At 42.5% G+C, this 16477-nt stretch overlaps 1 protein-coding gene across 1 annotated transcript in view; it reads right to left on the reverse strand.

Moving 5' to 3' along the window:
- Positions 1-6098: 6098 nt before the first annotated feature.
- Positions 6099-16477, reverse strand: part of VEGFC (vascular endothelial growth factor C) — a 108387-nt gene continuing 98008 nt past the window's right edge. Inside the window, exons 7-9 of the mRNA XM_039219795.1 lie at positions 10093-10199; positions 9468-9801; positions 6099-6467 (exon numbers count right to left, since the gene is read on the reverse strand). Coding sequence (XP_039075726.1) covers positions 6353-6467; positions 9468-9801; positions 10093-10199 — 556 coding nt within the window. The 3' untranslated portion in view covers positions 6099-6352. The remainder of the gene's footprint in view (positions 6468-9467; positions 9802-10092; positions 10200-16477) is intronic.

The following is a 16477-nucleotide window of genomic DNA, read 5'->3' on the forward strand; positions in this document are numbered from 1 at the left end:
GAGAGGTTGACTTCTATAATCGCTTAAAGCCCCTTCTGGGTCTAACCCAGATTCTGGAATTATCTCACATGCAGCAGAGGGTCTGGTTTCTTCAGGAGAACTTTGCAACCTCCGCTCTCTCTTCAGCTTAATGAGGCTCCACGTGGCCCAGGGCACAGGCATTGGGCGTTCCTACGGCCTGTGGATAAAGAAAGACTTCTCTTGTGTGTGCCCTGGAAGGTGACTCATGACGGGGGCAAAACAGGCACGTGACATGTCATTAAAAAAGAAATCACAACGAAACTCTCAAGTTCTCTGAAAATCATGCAGAAACATCTGCTTTAAATCCAGAGATGAGGACATTCTCTGTTGCCCCGAGACCTTATCAGAGGCTGTGCACCATGATGTGAATGCTGTGGCCTCAGGAGAGCTGCATGCACAGGTCAACACAGATGTTCCTTCGTGCCAGGGGGCTTGTGTTTTGCGTCAGACTTTTACCAGGGAAACTTTCACATAAATATTGTGGAATTCATCACGTTTACTCGGTAAATGCTGAGTAATCCGAGAACTGCCCAACAGATAATAGAACTTTGCCTTCGCCAGTCTTATTCACCAGTTGCAGAAATTTGTCCCGCGTGTGTCAGGATTCTAGCCCACCCGCCTTGTTTCTCTGTCACTGTCTCACGGATCACATGAGACCTCTTCTTTTTTATTCTTCAAATACTAGTGTGCTTGCTTTTTGTCTCTTCTCTCCCTTTCTCTCTCTCTCCCTCTATTTTACTAAAATTTATTTTGAGAGAGAAAGAGAGTGTGACTAGGGGAGGGGCAGAGAGGGAGGGAGAGAGAGAATCCCAAGCAGGCTCTGCACTGACCTACATGGGGCTTGATCTCATGCCCTGGAAATCATGACCTGAGCCCAAATCCCGAGTTGCAGGCAGTCAGCTGACTGAGCCCCCTAGGCACCCCTCTTCTCTTCCTTTCTGATCCTTTTTCTTTTTTCTTCTCTTTTTCCCTTCTGTTTTCACTTTTCCTTAATTTCCTTCCTCTCTTCCTCGTCCTTTCTCTTGTGACTACTTCCAAATGCTAGTCTGTGGGCCTTTATCTACTGTGTCTTTGAGGAGCATAGCTTTCAAAATTAGCCATTTGATTAATTTATTTTATTTATTTTGAGACAGACAACACATGTGCGAGTCTGGGAGGGGCAGAGAGAGAGCGAGAGACCCCCAAGGAGGCTCCTTGCTGTCAGTGCAGAGCCAGATGTGGGGTTCGATCCCACAAACCAGGAGATCATAACCTGAGCCGAAATGAAGAGTCGGACACTTAAGTGACAGAGCCACACAGGTGCCCCCAAAATATCCATTTTAAGGTAGTGTTCCCTACTTTTGGTATCAGTCTGTCCATCCACCACTTGGGCTAGAATTGGAGGAGGCTTTGAGTGCTGAACCTGACGTCCCACATCGTGTCTGGTCCCTGTGTGCTTTCTCCTGCCTGTGACAGTTCCACTGAGCAGTGATTGCCACAGACGTGGTACACACATCAGGCCGGGAGTACGCAGATGAATAATCAGGGGTAATAGGTCATTGTGTCAAACGAGCCGGAAAGAAGAGGAACAAATTAGCGGTTGAAAGACCATGTCTGTCCTAGAAAGGAGATCAGAAGTACAAAGAAGGGGACACAATTGAGGACATGTTTGTCACATCAGGAAGGATTCTGAAATCTTGATGACAGGTCATCTCCGTATGAAACTAGTGCTGAAGAAAAGCTTGTTCTTAAACTGCACTTGTCAGCCACACAGTTTTAGTTAAGGAAGTGTGATGATAATTTCAGATTTGTTCTGAATTTAAGTACCTAAATTTGAATAGAAGGAAGATTAAGTTTTAAAAACATCAATAATATGTGTAGCTGCCCTAAAATGATGAAAGACACTCATGGCTTTAACAGCACACTACAAATACGGTTGTAAAGTCTTCTAAAGTAGAGTTGAATATAAAGGAAACTTTTTTTACAAAAAAGTATTTATACATCTTACGTGTAAAATTATTTCTGATTGAGACCATTTCCAATTCTTAGGCAGCTAGTTATTTGGTGGGTTTCAGAGCAGTTCTTAATGGTACTTGAGAGTCGGAGCTATCACACGAACACAGGGATTGCGGTCTGCGGGGTCAGTCATGTCTGTCAGGCCTGACGCGTAGTCAGCCCTCATGGGTGAGCCCGGGGGGTGCGTCTACGCACTCTAGCGTGTGTACTTGGAGATGAGGTAGCTGCTGGGTCCTGATGGTGCGGGCCCAGTACCTCATCAGAGCGGATCCCCAGCACCCCAGATGGCTACAATGTGCCAAGTCAATCTGTGTTTCAGTGGCTTGGCCCGGATGAAATACAACGTATGGGCACCTGATAGACGGTTGCCAACAGTCCACAGTGTTCCTTTCTGCCTTCTTCTGGAAAGTTACTCGGCTTTGTTTTTTTTCAAGATAATTTCCCTTTCCAACATTTGAAAGAAATTTTCCAGACTCTCCACGTGTGACCATCTTTGATAGGAAGAAATCAGAAAGAGTGATGACTATCTAAATAGTCAGCGTTTAAGAAGTAGAGGCAGACAGAATTTTTCCTGTATAATTCTTACACAAAACATTTTTAAAAGATGGTTTCCTTTTGATGGGGTCACTAATGTCAAAAACAGGGCTCTCATAACATCTTGAAAAGATTTTAAAAAACATTAAAAAACTTCTTTCCTCTTAATGGGGTCACTAATCTCAAGAATGGGGCTTCCTTGAAGTTCTTAAAAATGTTCTCTGTGTGTTTTCCCCCCTCTGCGTGTAGTTGAGTATAAACTTTGTAACTTCAGAGGCGCCCCTCGATACGCAGTTTTAATCCGGTTCTCTCCTTCCACAGGGTAAGAGGTCGAGACTCTGAGGGTTTTTGTGATTTGCTCAGGGGCACAGCAGAAAAGTCAAGATTAAAAACCTGGCACGCGATTCCCAATCCTCTGCTCCTTCTGTTGCATGCTTTTTAGAGCAAGGAGTTGTGAGCAATGCAACACAGAGAAAAAAAAAAAAAAAGATGTGAAACTTAGGTTTAAAAAAAAAGTTTTCAAGCCATCAGGACTCATTTGCACTTCCACAAGTTAAAACTATTCTTAATATACACTAAAACTTCCAACAAGCACAGAAAAACTGGGAATTATTTTATAAAACATGTTACCGACTTCCTTAAATGGTTCTCTGGAAGTACTTACTCTATGCCCTTCTTGGATACCATAGTGGATTTATTCAGAATTTTCTAGAATTCATCTCTATAAAAATCAGTTAATGCTCTTCCACCGTAGCAGAGTGAAATAGCTTTTTTTTTAAATCTCCTTCTCATTTGCAGTTCAAAAGGTAAAGTCCCTAAACATCTTTTGAAAAGTCTGTGAGTGAAAGCTCAGATCTTGGGGGCAGTGCGGTCACAAAGGTAAGGTGGGGGCAAGAGACCTTACTCAGCTTTCTGCCCAGCACCTCCTGGGTTGGTGACCATGCCAGGTTACCCAAGTAAGGAGGGTCCTGGCGTCGGGCGACGTGCTAAACAAGACTGTAGGATAGGCTCTCTCTCCTGCTGTGTCTGCTTCTTGTCTCCCACTGGACCAGAGCAGGGGCCCCGGAAAAGATGACCCCTTCTCCTTGTCTTTGAGTGCATTCTGGGGAGGCCAGTGAATGCCGCTTCCGGTCAGCCCTCAAACTTCTGGTACAAGTTGTATGCATGCGGAAGACAAAGGTTATTTTTAGAAAGTCTAATAACGGAATCTATTTGACTCAAGCAGCTAGCAAATTCAAACCCTTCCCCCCCAAGAAAACCCCCAAAAACTGGAAGCTAAATGTTACACAACTGCTTTTTTTTTTTTTTTTTTTTTGATTTTTTAATTTTACATAATCTCTACAGCCAACATGGGGCTTGAATTTACAACCCTGAGATCAAGAGTCACATGTTCTACTGACTGAGCCAGCCAGGGCCCCTTCCCCATTAGTCTTTTAGACTGAGAATACAGGGGTTTTTTTCTAAACATAAAACTCTGTGTATAAACTTTCTGGGATTTGAATATATGTATCAAGTATCTCAGTAAGCTTCTAGTATTTTCTCATCTTTATCCTTGAGATTTTTTTTTTTCTTTTGGCTTAGTCACATATTCTGAGAAACTAATTGTCAACACATACTTCAGATTTCTTAAAGCTGATGGTGACCATTGAACCAGGTTCTCATACTCTTTACGTGGCCTCAGGGGGCTCATTTGAAACTAGAAAACATTTTCCCCCCTCGATTAGCTAAAATATCAATATATTTTACACGTATCAAAACTATAAAGGATTGACCAGATTGCCATGACATTACATAATGTTTGTTTGCTTACATTCTTGGCTCAAATGTGATGAAAATGATTGAATTGAATCTCCGCTGAATTCCACAGATGGTGACGATTTTCTGCCCTAGGCACTCTGTCTCATCAGGTAGAAAGATACTATTTATTTTGATTCCATTTTTCCTTGGGTAAAATCATCCCAGAATTTGTTCTTGTGGAGAAATCTTCATAAAACTATAGCTTTTGTCACATTTAATATTTTTTTCTTTGGTATTCTTACTACTATCATTTACTGCTGTTCACACATTTGAAAATAACCTAGACCTTGGCTGGAACAGCATGTACAACGCATGTGTTTTCTGCCTGAAGACTGGAGCCATCCTGATAGACAGGAAGATGGTCATAAATGTATGATGAGAGAATTTCAGAAGATCATCTTCCCTTAATACAGGAAAAGTCTTCATTTATAAATGAGATGTTAAAGCTGTGCACTGTACATGAGTGGAATTCTGTAAACATTGGGTGCAACATTATTTCAAAAGTCAATACTGAAAACACTGAGGGCATGTGTAGGGCATCAGTCTGCTTAAATATTTTTAAAGAAAATTGTTTTATGGCAGTCGCCTATACCATTTAAAATGATTTCGTTAAACTTGCAAGGTTTAGGAAACTTATCTCCATCTAACTCTAGATAGAATTTTCTTTTCCTTTCAGGACCGAATATTTTTATGTACTGCTAGTAGCTATGTCATAGCAGGAAACAATCCTGTCAAGAATCCAGCTACTCACAGGGTTGCCTTTACGTAGCCAAAATATTTGTTCCCAGAGAAAAGCATTTTAGCGTGATGCCTTTTAAAAACGAAGGGGCGCCTGGGTGGCTCAGTCACTTAAGCTTCTGACTTCGGTTCAGGTCATGATCTCGCAGCTTGTGAGTTGAAGGCCGGCATCAGACTCTGTGCTGACAGCTCGGAGCCTGGTTTGGATCCTGTGTCTCCCTGTCTCCCTGCCCCTCCCCCACTCGTGCTCTCTCTCGAACATTAAAAATTAAAAAAAAAAAAAAAAAAGAAATAAGCACTTCAATTGTGTTACCGAAATATTTCCTTTTTAACACAGATGAGCATTTAAACATGATCTCCAGTGCATTTTAAATGTGCTAGATAGGAGCATTTCAGCTTACAGAAAATATTTTAGCTGGTCAGAAGAAGTTAAATATCTGGGAAAGATTCTTTTTGAGTGAAATGCTTTCAAGCCATTTGAGGGATACTGAGGGATATTAAATCAGATGAAGAGTCTGAATGAATGATCCCAGTGTGCTGAATAACTATCTCGGGGACAGACTAAGCAGACGAACCAGTAAAATATCTTCCTTATTGATCCACTTGGTTATAAATTCACAAGTGTCATGTGCTACAGTATTTATATTAATCATGAAATATATTGAGATGAATTTAAATAAAACATAATAGCAAATGTTCTCCCTGTGCAACTTTCTTTTCTAGAATCACACCTTTTCATAGTAATCGAAACCTGACCTCTGGCTAGACGTAACAAAGAGGGGCAGGGGGCGATGAATGTTTTCGTATCATCCAGTTTGGCAACCCTCGTGTAAGACAGTAACGGACTGAACTTCCCAGTTTATAATACAGCTTTCATTTTATTTTAAACATATTTTGCATGATATAAAAATATTGATCACAGTGAGCTTTACCAATTGTTATTGCTATACAAATGAATGCAGAAACAATATTTTTAGTGGAAATAAATTATATAGTCATTATTTTTCTTTTTTAAATCACAAGAGAAAAAAAAAAAAACAAACAAAAACCTCAGCCGTTTGGTCATTGGTAGAAAACCAGTCATTATAAAGAGGTCTTCTGCAGGTGGGCTCCAGTCCGTGTCTGCCAAGCCGTCCACACCGCTCGGGAAGCCCTGTCCTTCCTCGTCCGCACGGTCCCACGAAGGCCTCTCTGGCCACGCACGGTTCTCCGGCGGCCACACGGTCGGCCAGGGCCGCAAGGTGCCAAGGTGGCAAGGAGTGCGGGCTCAGTCCCCGGGCGGCCTTCTCCAGTACGAAGGGACGCAGCGACAGACCTCGTCGCTGAAGGCGAGTCCCTGCTCGCAGCGCCGCAGTCGGCTGGCGCACGGCCTTCGGTAGCAGCTGGGAAAACAGAGAGCAAGGCGTTTGCGCGAGGACCAGCCCCGGGGCCCGCCGTGCCGCAGACCCAGCTGCCCGGCCACGGGTGCGCAGAACGGAGTCACCTGTCCTCTCAGAGGCCTATTCTCAGGCGTCCGTCTCACTGGCGTCCGGGCTGAGGTTCGGAAACCCGCGGGCCCTGGCGAGGCCTCCAGAGCCCCGCCGCCAGCACGGCCGGAGGGAGGTGACGGAGCGCAGCTTCTGCTGCCGCGTCCTCTGCTTCGCGGGGGGAAGGAACGCAGAAGAGAGGCCGGGAAGGCGAGTGTTTAAGGGTCGGCCGATGCAGCGTGAGCTCGGAGGTGTGTGGCCGAGTCCACAGGCGTGGGGGTGCCTGGGCGGAACCCCGACTCGGAAGGGATGACGGTGGCCCTCAGCGGGGAGCCCCGGCCTCACTCTGTCTCTGCCCACGGGGCAGGTGCGTGCTGGTGCGGCGCGGTCCCCTCTCCCTCTGCACCTGCGCTCCCTCCCGGCGGGAAGAAGGTGGTCTGGGGGAGGGGGAGGGGGAGGGCCGCTCTCTGCCCGCCCGGGACCCACCGGGGAAAGGACACGTGCTCAAACTGCCCTGTGGCTGCGGCCGACGGAGCTACCTTTGAGGAAGCTCGTGGGGGCGTGACAAGTGTCCAGTGCGGGAAGGGGGCGGGGGTCCAGGGAGGGACACAACACGACCTGGCGGGAAAACCAAAAGCACAACAGACACACTGCGAGTGCGAGTTGCAAGTTTCATTTCCTGTGCTCTGGAAAAGAAAGCACACCTAAAGTGCTCCTTTCCCCCGCGCCTCGGCACAGATGCACTCCTGGAGACTACCGGTATTCCTCTACTAAAAAGATGCAAATCTCAGCGGTCAGTGGAAGTCGCTGATGAAGGCAGTGGACAAAAAATATATATACTCGGCCCCTCCCCTCCTACTTTTGGAATAAATATGAAGAAGAAATGAGTGTCCACATTTTCAAAGTATTAAATTATATACTTTTTGCTTCAGCATATACATGCATACCCTTAGAAAAATGAACACAGGAGAGCTTCCATAAATTAAGTCTTCCTGAAACAATGTATCCTATTAGGAGATTACAAAGATCAAAGTCTTTCCTCTTAGATTAATGCAAGAATCTGTAGAGAAGTGTGATGGCTGGTTAGTCTTATCTAAGCATAAGATCGGGCTTTCTAAATATACTAGGGTCCCTCACAAGGTTCACTGTACAAAATGGTTAATAACTTTTAATAAGACTTAGTATGTATAATAGTCTGCATTTTTGAAATATCCTTCCGGGAGGTAGATATGCAGATAAAATTGGAATGCAGTTGCTCAAAATATTCTAAGAAGAAAACAAAAGGATCCCTGTAAGATCCTCTGAAGCAGTAATGGAAGAAAACAATGTCATCCATGAGACAGCTAGATACACTGAAGTTCCCTGATGCAGCGGCAAAAATGTGAGTGTGGACGGACTGTCAGGAACATAAATTAAAATGGGAACACAAGACTCGTGAGGATAAAAGATGGACATTTTACTTACTGGAGAGAAGTAATGAACATTATTGCAGCTGGGAAATTGTAAGTACACGAAATTTAATTTTTTAAAAATATTTTGAGAGAGAGAGAGGGAGAGAGACTATGAATATCCCCAGCAGGCTCCATGCTGTCAGCACAGAGCCTGATGTGGGACTCGAACTCAAGAACCATGAGGTCAGGACGGGAGCTAAGATCAAGAGTCAGACACCTAAACTAACTGAGCCACCCAAGTGCCCCCTGAAATTTAAGTTTTAGGTCCTGTGAGTGATCATCTGTCGCAAGGGCATTATCATCATCTCTACAGAGTCAGCTGGAAGAAGAGAAGCCAGTGTGGGTGATGATGGACGGTCTGAAAGCTAAAAGGGGAGCCGGGAGAATGAAATGTTGGGTCAGCCAGAAGGAAGAGGGGGGCCTCAGGAGAAAGCACACAAAGGACAGGTTACGTGAAGACTAACTTGCCCGCTGAATTTGGCAATGGAGTCTTTAGCTACCTTGTGTAGAACGTTATCATGGAATGTCAGGCCATGACCTGATTACAGCTGGTTAGATAAAAGAGAGATGCAGGAGGTAAACACAGATGTCAGATGCCTGGGTCTTGGCACAGCTTCGAAGAGGGCCGAGCTTCGCTACTAAAGTACACTCAGCATCCCGGAAAGATGCTAATAAAATAGAAGTCTGGGTCTGGGAGCTCTCATAAGCTGAAGGGAAAGGAAAGTAGTGGAAGATGTCCTAGGTGTGGAAGAGAGTCAAGCCCGTATGGCGGACAATGTTGAAGAAAATGCCCAAAGCACAGATCTGGCTAAAATGCAGACCACCTTACCCTCAGGTTAAAGAGGAAGTAGCTCAATCCAGGAAGGGTTTGAGTCCAACAGTCTCATTTTCTTTTTCTTGGTGAAGAAGGGGGCAGAATCCATGTTTAAGGGATGAGTCTTGAGTAATCTTTAGCGATATACTAATTTATTTTCCTAACTCCACTATTCAGGTTAACTCTTTTTCTTTCTAGATACATTTCTACAATTAGTGGCACTATCCTGTCTTTTGTAAATTGGGCGTAGACTTTTCTGCACTGAGGATGGTTGGCCCGCCTTATGATGGTGTCATAATTTTGGGGTGGGGGCAGATGAGCATTGTTCAGATGTTCTGGAAATGCTTGTCAAGTGACTGTCCTGTGCCTCTGTCTCCCATCCTGTGGTGAGCACCACACTACCGCAGCCTCAGCCTCTGGGACCAGGGTGAGAGCGCGTGTGGGGCTTGGATCTAGTTTCGATTCCCAGGGCTCCTGTCTTGCTTCTCTCAGGAGTAAACACCGTCTCCACCCAAGTTTCACCTTATTTAGAAAATAAGAGAATTCACCTCCCAGAAGTTAACTGGTCTTGTTCTAAAAAGCAACAGCTCTTGGGGTTGAGAAAACTATTCCCAGTAAGACAAGTGAATACGATTTATGAAGATATCTTACCTGCATGTTTGATGGTGAAATTTCTTTCCTTTTAAGAAGCACTTCTGCGAATTTTCTGTACACTCACAGGCACATTTTCCGGGGTTTAGGGGCTGATTTCTCGGGCAGGTCCTTTTACATACGCACTGGCATGTGTTTTCATCAAATTCTCGGTTGGCCCCGCATGAGCTGGATAAAAGTTTGTTTTTACAGACACACTGGCAGGAGTTCCTGTCTAGTTCTCTGTGGGGCCCGCAGCTGGAAGGCTGGAGCCCTCCTCTGCAGACACACTGACACGTCTCCTCATCAAGCTCCTTGTTGGGTCCACAGATGTCGTGGAATCCGCCTGTAGAGTCTAGACAAACACAGGCAGACAGCTTTACCTTGCTTAGTGCCCGGTGTGGTGTCAAACAATTAAAAGCGTCTTTGTGTTTTTCATTAAAGGGATGTTCACAGACATGGGTATGTTCCTTTACAAGGAAGTTCAAAATAATACCACCGTCAGGTAGAAAATGTCCTGCTTCGTAGGTCACTTATTTCAGAGTAAGGCGATCTGAACATCGTACATGTGCTTTTAATATTGAAAGATTTGTTGATCAGGACAGAGACCCTTGGCATTCGGTCTTTAAAACATCATTCTGCTTACCTTCTCCAGAATCAGAAGGAAAAATAAAATCTTGCTGAGGCAGGCATCGGCACAGGTGACTACTCCAGATGTAATTTGTGGGGCAAGTCTCATTGGCAGCCTGGCACCTTGGGGAGAAACCCACGAATTAGCAGGCTAACTGGTACACAGAAGGGGGCGTCTCTGTTCTTACCCATGTATTACAAAGCCGATGCATGCTTGTGAAAATGCTTTCAAATGACCAGAGAACGTATGGAGTGAAATGTGAGCATTTCCTCTCAGACTGCCCTCCTCGACCCCACGTGTGGTCAAATCCTAAGCCTAACGGGGACCCCTCTCAGTGGCGTGGTCTTCTGTTACTACAGACTTTTATCATGTTACGGCAAGTACATTTATTTGCACAACCGCATAGTGGTTTAGCTTGTGTACAAATGGGATAAGCCTCTTCTACTACTCTGGGATTTCCTTCTTCCACGAAACAATATACTGTGGATATCTTCATAGGTCCCATCATGCTCTGCTGTTTACTGGCTATGTAGTAGTCCATAATGTGGATGTAATGTTAATCTCCTATTGGTAACTACTGAAATTGCTTCCAACTTTTGGCTTTTTCAAACAATTCTATAGGAAACGTCTTCATATGTTCACCTTAACTGACGTCTTTTTAAAATTTTATTTGTTTTTTAATGTTTATTCAGTTTTGAGAGGTAGAGAGACAGAACGTGAGTGGGGGGTGGGGTAGAGAGAGAGACACACACACACAGAATCTGAAGCAGACTCCAGGCTCTAAGCTGCCAGTGCAGAGCCTGATATGGGGCTCGAACTCATGAACCGTGAGATCATGACCTAAGCTGAAGTTGGATGCTCAACCGACTGAGCCACCCAAGGCCCCTTTACTGATGTTTCTGAAACACAGACGGCTACAACTGTAAAGCGTCCATTAATACAAATTTCCACTATACAATCCACCAGAAAGGCATCGAAGACTTGTTAATGCTGCTGTTCTACTGTGTTCTCCCTGGCTCCCTCCTTCTCTTCTAGCCCTGCTGTCTGAGTAGAAGTTCGGAACGTACGGCCTTCAGTGAGGTACCCCAAGTGCTCTTTTCCTGCAGTCGCCCCACAGCTGGCTAACTGGGGCTCCTTCATGTTGGCGCCTGTATGAGATGAGCCCTTTAGTTTGAAGCTTCTCTGGGAAGAACAGATGTCACAAGCTCATCTTGCCCATTTTTCCCTCTACCCTCAGAATCAGCCCTTCTTTCAAGGAGCCCTAGTTCTGTTTGTTGGAAAATGGCCTTTGGGATTAGGTTCGTTCGGTGCCATCAGGTTACACTGGCCTTTGCGGGGCACAGAGCTAAAAAATGCTGGTATGTCCCACAGAATGTCTCTGTATTTAATGTGCATCCAGTAGAAGGATTCTTGGCTCTTAATATCCTACCTCAGAGTGTATATAAGACTCTTACTAGCTAATTGTTCAGCTGAGCTTGGTGCAGGGGAAATAAGTGTACCTTCCACACTCGATATCATGAACAAACTGTTAGAACATAACACTGTCTTAACGGGTGCACTGAGTGTGAACAAACAGGTCATGCGCTGTTTCAGAGACCTACTGTGTGATGATGTAATGACATACCTTGCTTTAAAGGCCAGCCTGATGTGTTGGACAGCACCACCGAAAGGGACATTTGAGCAGTGTAAGCCCATGTGTATTTTGTAGCCACTTTTTTGCTGACAGCCACCTCTGAGAATTTATGGGAACTCTCCCACCCCGCAGTCTGTACAGGAGCTCCAAGACCCACGGAATCTCTCCCTGTTCCATTCAGGTGATAGTCTGCCTCAAACACCCTCTCCACACCCCTGCGAATGGCAATAACTGCCTTACCCTTACCCCTCCTTCCTTGTGACTTTCTTCAAGGGTCATGTTTCCAGCTTGAGGAAAAACCATGTTGGGAAAGTTTTCTTGGGATTTTTGATTCGTACCAAGTCTTTGAATGCTCTGTGCTATCTGCCGTCCTGTGTCTTAAGCTAATTTCTCATTCAGCATGCAAATAACCAAGTAACCACATATAAAGCAACTGTGTGTTAACAACTATGATAATTGCCGGATGATTAAGGAAACAGTGTTTGAGCATTTTAGAGTCTGTCAAGATAGGATGTTGCTTTTCCTACAGATATTTAAGTTGTTTTGTAGGGAATTAGTTATGTTTGGGGTTTGCCTACAATACTTTATAATTCTTACCATTTAAAACAATAAAAATGTTGGCAATGTATATATTTGGAAATAGGCTATTGATTTTAAGTAAAAGATACCTGTACAGATTTTTAGGGGAAAAAAAAGTCACAGAGCTATTTCCAAAGACAATGTAACATTACTGGGGTTTTCAGTTTACTCCTTTGACTGCGTACTAATAACTTGCATTAAAATCTTTTTGACAAAAAAATTGTTCCTAACAATCTTTATATTTGCTAAAGTATATATAAATATATTTACTTTATATGCTATATGCCTTTTTATAATTTTATTTTTTGAAACATTTATGTGATTTCAGTTAAAATTCTGAGAAAACATATATTCAGAGGACTTCATTCTGGCCCATGTCCTCAGCATGCTGATGCTTTTTGTAGCTGTTTGTTTTCAATGTTTCTTTCTGTAAAAAGAGGAAAAATATTTATATGTATGTACATATACATATTCTTTCCCCATTCCATTACAGAGAAGATAGCCTCCCTTACATACTATTCTAAACCTTGCTTTTCTCATGAACAATATTCCCTGGGGGACACTACCTTACTGATAATTTCATGTCGTCCCAAGAACAAGTCTTTACTTAACCATATATTTCTGTCATTAGTATTTTCTTCATTAATCATAAACGTATGCAGGACACCTGGGTAGCTCAGTCCGTTAAGCGTCCAACTTTGGCTCAGGTCATGATCTCACGGTTCGTGGGTTCAAGCCCCATGTCGGGCTCTCTGCTGACAGCTAGCTCAGAGCCTGGAGCCTGCTTCGGATTCTGTGTCTTCCTCTCTCTCTGACCCTCCCCTGCTCATGCTGCCTCTTTCTCTCGCTCAGAAATAAATAAAACATTAAAAAATTTAAAAAAATCATAAACATACATTGTTCCACACAAAATTTAGACAGTATCAATTTTCTAAAACAATATCATTGTTTTTTGCTTTATCTCCTATCCAGAGCTTTAGTACCATTCCACCAAATAAGATGCAGGTATGTTTAGTTACAGAATGACAACAACTAATCCTGGCTGAATCTCAGATTGCTCTTCTCTAAAAGAAGATCAGTACAGTACATTCTGGCTATGTTGTCGTCCTACTGACATACACATGAGTTAAGCTACCCACTCCTATGTTAGTGTCAGGAGGGCACAGAGCTGGGGTGGTCACAGTAGAAGGGCATTTTCATTTTGCCAGTATGGGATTTATGCTGCCATTACCGAAACCCAGTGTTCTTCTGGTCGTTAGCCGTAATATGTCAATTGATCCTGAAATCAATTACAAGGCATGGGAAGTGCATTTTTAATGTAAAAGAATGACATATAATAAAATACTACTAGAATGCACGTATAAAGATGGTTTCAGCAATTATATTCCACTGTTATATATGCATATATTTTTGTAACATGTAATATGCTATATACACATGCATACATAAATATGCATGTATACACCATCACACATAGGACCTCCCCCCTCTCCCACATGTGTTTGTGTACGTGTGTATATGGTAGCAATTCAAATGCATTAGTTTTTTAGTTACAGTAGTGGATAAATGCATATCTAAACTGTTTGTTTTTTATGGGAAGAAGTATCCAGAGTGATCTCAGTCGTTAGCTTAAATGAGGCTGGTCACTAATGGGCTCTTCAACTGTAGGAGTGGGTGCTAACGGACCCGTGCTGAACTTTCAGTAGGTACACAAGGCTGAGCCCCAAATGGATATGAAAATAAAACATTTCCTATTTCTCATGAAGTGAGGAAAAAAGTAGAGTGTTCTAATATTTAACACTGTTAAAAATATAAGTTCCAAAGTATGGACCGTGTATAGAAACAAATGTAGGAATGTATTTCTGAAAATGTCATACAAAATAACAGGGTATCTACCGTCTAGTTTTACTGAATGATTTCAATATGGTCTGGCTACAGTAGGCATTTTGATTTTGCACGTTCATGTTGAGTAAAAATATGGTCTTCAGAATAATAATTTCAATTATGTTATACCTGAAGTGTTTTTGCTAAAGTAAACTTTATATTACTAACTGTGCTTTACTAAAGATGAACTAAATATTTTAAGCTCTAATATTCGTAAAACTTAAATTTCTAGAAAAATGGCTTTAGAAGCGTCACCAAAAATAAGTAGCTACTATTTACCAACGTTAACCTATTTTAATGTTGAAATCTGAAATCCCGGTAGAGAGCATTTTATTAAAGAAACATGTATCTGTGTAGAATGCATTTTCACAATTACTAACTGAGGTTCCCTACTCTAAAAGTGAATGGCAAGTTCTTAGCATTTAAAGCTTCTCATGGGAGAAAAAGGGAGACAAAATTTCCAAAGTATTATTTTAGAATGAAAGAAAACGTTGTTAATGTGGAGAGGGGAATGAGCACAGTTTACTTATCTTCTACATAGCCTTTAGAGCATTTTAATTCTATTGAAATATTTCTTCAAGTTCTGCATCTTAATGTGTGTAAACACATTAAACTTTTAAATAAATTAGTTATTTTTTGTACACTGTATTTACAAGATAATTCAAAGACACATTTTGTCTGCAAAGTCAATGATTATGCAATTATTTGTAAAGTATATCTCGGTGGAGAATCACATGTAAATAAATGAACTTTCCTACTTTTCCTTCTCCCACAAGCATGACCACAGTCCCACTGATACTTATGTAGGTAAGACACTTTTCTAAGAATTATTTCATTACCTCACTCCACCGGTTTGGTACCTGTTGCCAGTTAAAAGCAGAAAACAAACACGTAACGGGATGTGTGTTACAGAACAACGGACTTAAAGACCAGAATCGTTCTTATGTTGCCATTTATTCCTCTTTTGAAATTTTAAAGGACGAATATGTTCCCCGCAATTAAATCCTCCTTACTGGAGGAGAGTTCCTGCCTCTGGTACTTGGACCACTGGAGTGGGCTGTTTTGTGCACACTGTCTTTTGGGTTCTTTCAAGTTCTCTACTTTTTGCCACTAGAGTTTTTATATACTTGGAAATTCCCTGACCCCTCAAATCCATATTTAAGGAATGCAGACACATTGCCATCTTTTGTTTGGCATTAGTGACAACTGAGCTGAATATATTTCATAATATATTTCTAAGTGAAAAAAAAATGAACTGCATCTTGATTTATATTAAACTACTACTCATCCACTTGACTAAATATCTCTTAAAATATTTCATAGATCATTCAAAATGAATGTTAACATTAACTGAACACACATTCAAATTGTGGCACTCAATAGCTTTTCGAAAAAGCAAATTCTCTCCGTGCACACGAACTGTGCTATTAATCAAGTACACTCACTGGCATCTATTTTCATAAGATGTCTTCACAACAACCCAACTGATTAAGATTCCACTGATCATATGGCACCTGTAGTAGCAGTTCCTTGGATAGCTGTTCCTTGAATAGCTATCCTGCCTTAAGTCTTAATCAATGTGGAGTGTGATCCAGTAACATCAGTTTGAAAGCACGTGCTGTGGGCCCTCCTCTATTTCTTCTGAGCATCTTGATATCATCCAATAAGATGCTCTGCACCCCATTAAGAAAACACATAGGGGGCATTCTGGCCATGTTAATACTTTTGATAAATATCCAGATACAGTTTTGGTTCCCTAAATGTCAACTGTTGCTGTTATCTGAACTTTACCTGCTGTGATTAACAATCGCTCAGACTGTAATTATATGTTGAAAGCATATCCACCCAGACCCTCCTAAGATTGCTGTCAGAATAGCAGCTGGAAGGGCAGCTCTTTGCTTTCGTTGTCAGAGCCACAGAGCCCTGGGTAAAATACTTCAACAGTCTGATTTCCAAAGACTGAATTCTTGTGTTTGTCTTGAGTTCTTCATGTGTGGCCCTCGAATACACCTGAGTATCTGATGCAAGGTGTTAATAATAGGGGAGTCTAGGGAAGGAGAGCAAGGGGTAGATGGGAATTCTTCACACCTTTTTCTCAGTTCTTCTATAAGTCTAAAATTGTTAAAAAAAAAAAAAAAAGAGTCTCTCAAAAATATTTAGAAAAATGACTGGTAGATTGGGTCTAATGTAGACATTTATTTAAAATAACCAGGGGTGCCTGGGTGGCTTAGTCGGTTGAGAATTCAACTCTTGATTTCAGCTCAGGTCACGATCCCAGAGTTGTAGAATCAAGCACTGCCTCTG

The sequence above is a fragment of the Hyaena hyaena genome, unplaced genomic scaffold, assembly GCF_003009895.1.
Source record: "Hyaena hyaena isolate Hyena2069 unplaced genomic scaffold, ASM300989v1 scaffold_835, whole genome shotgun sequence".
NCBI classification, from domain to species: Eukaryota; Metazoa; Chordata; class Mammalia; order Carnivora; family Hyaenidae; genus Hyaena; species Hyaena hyaena.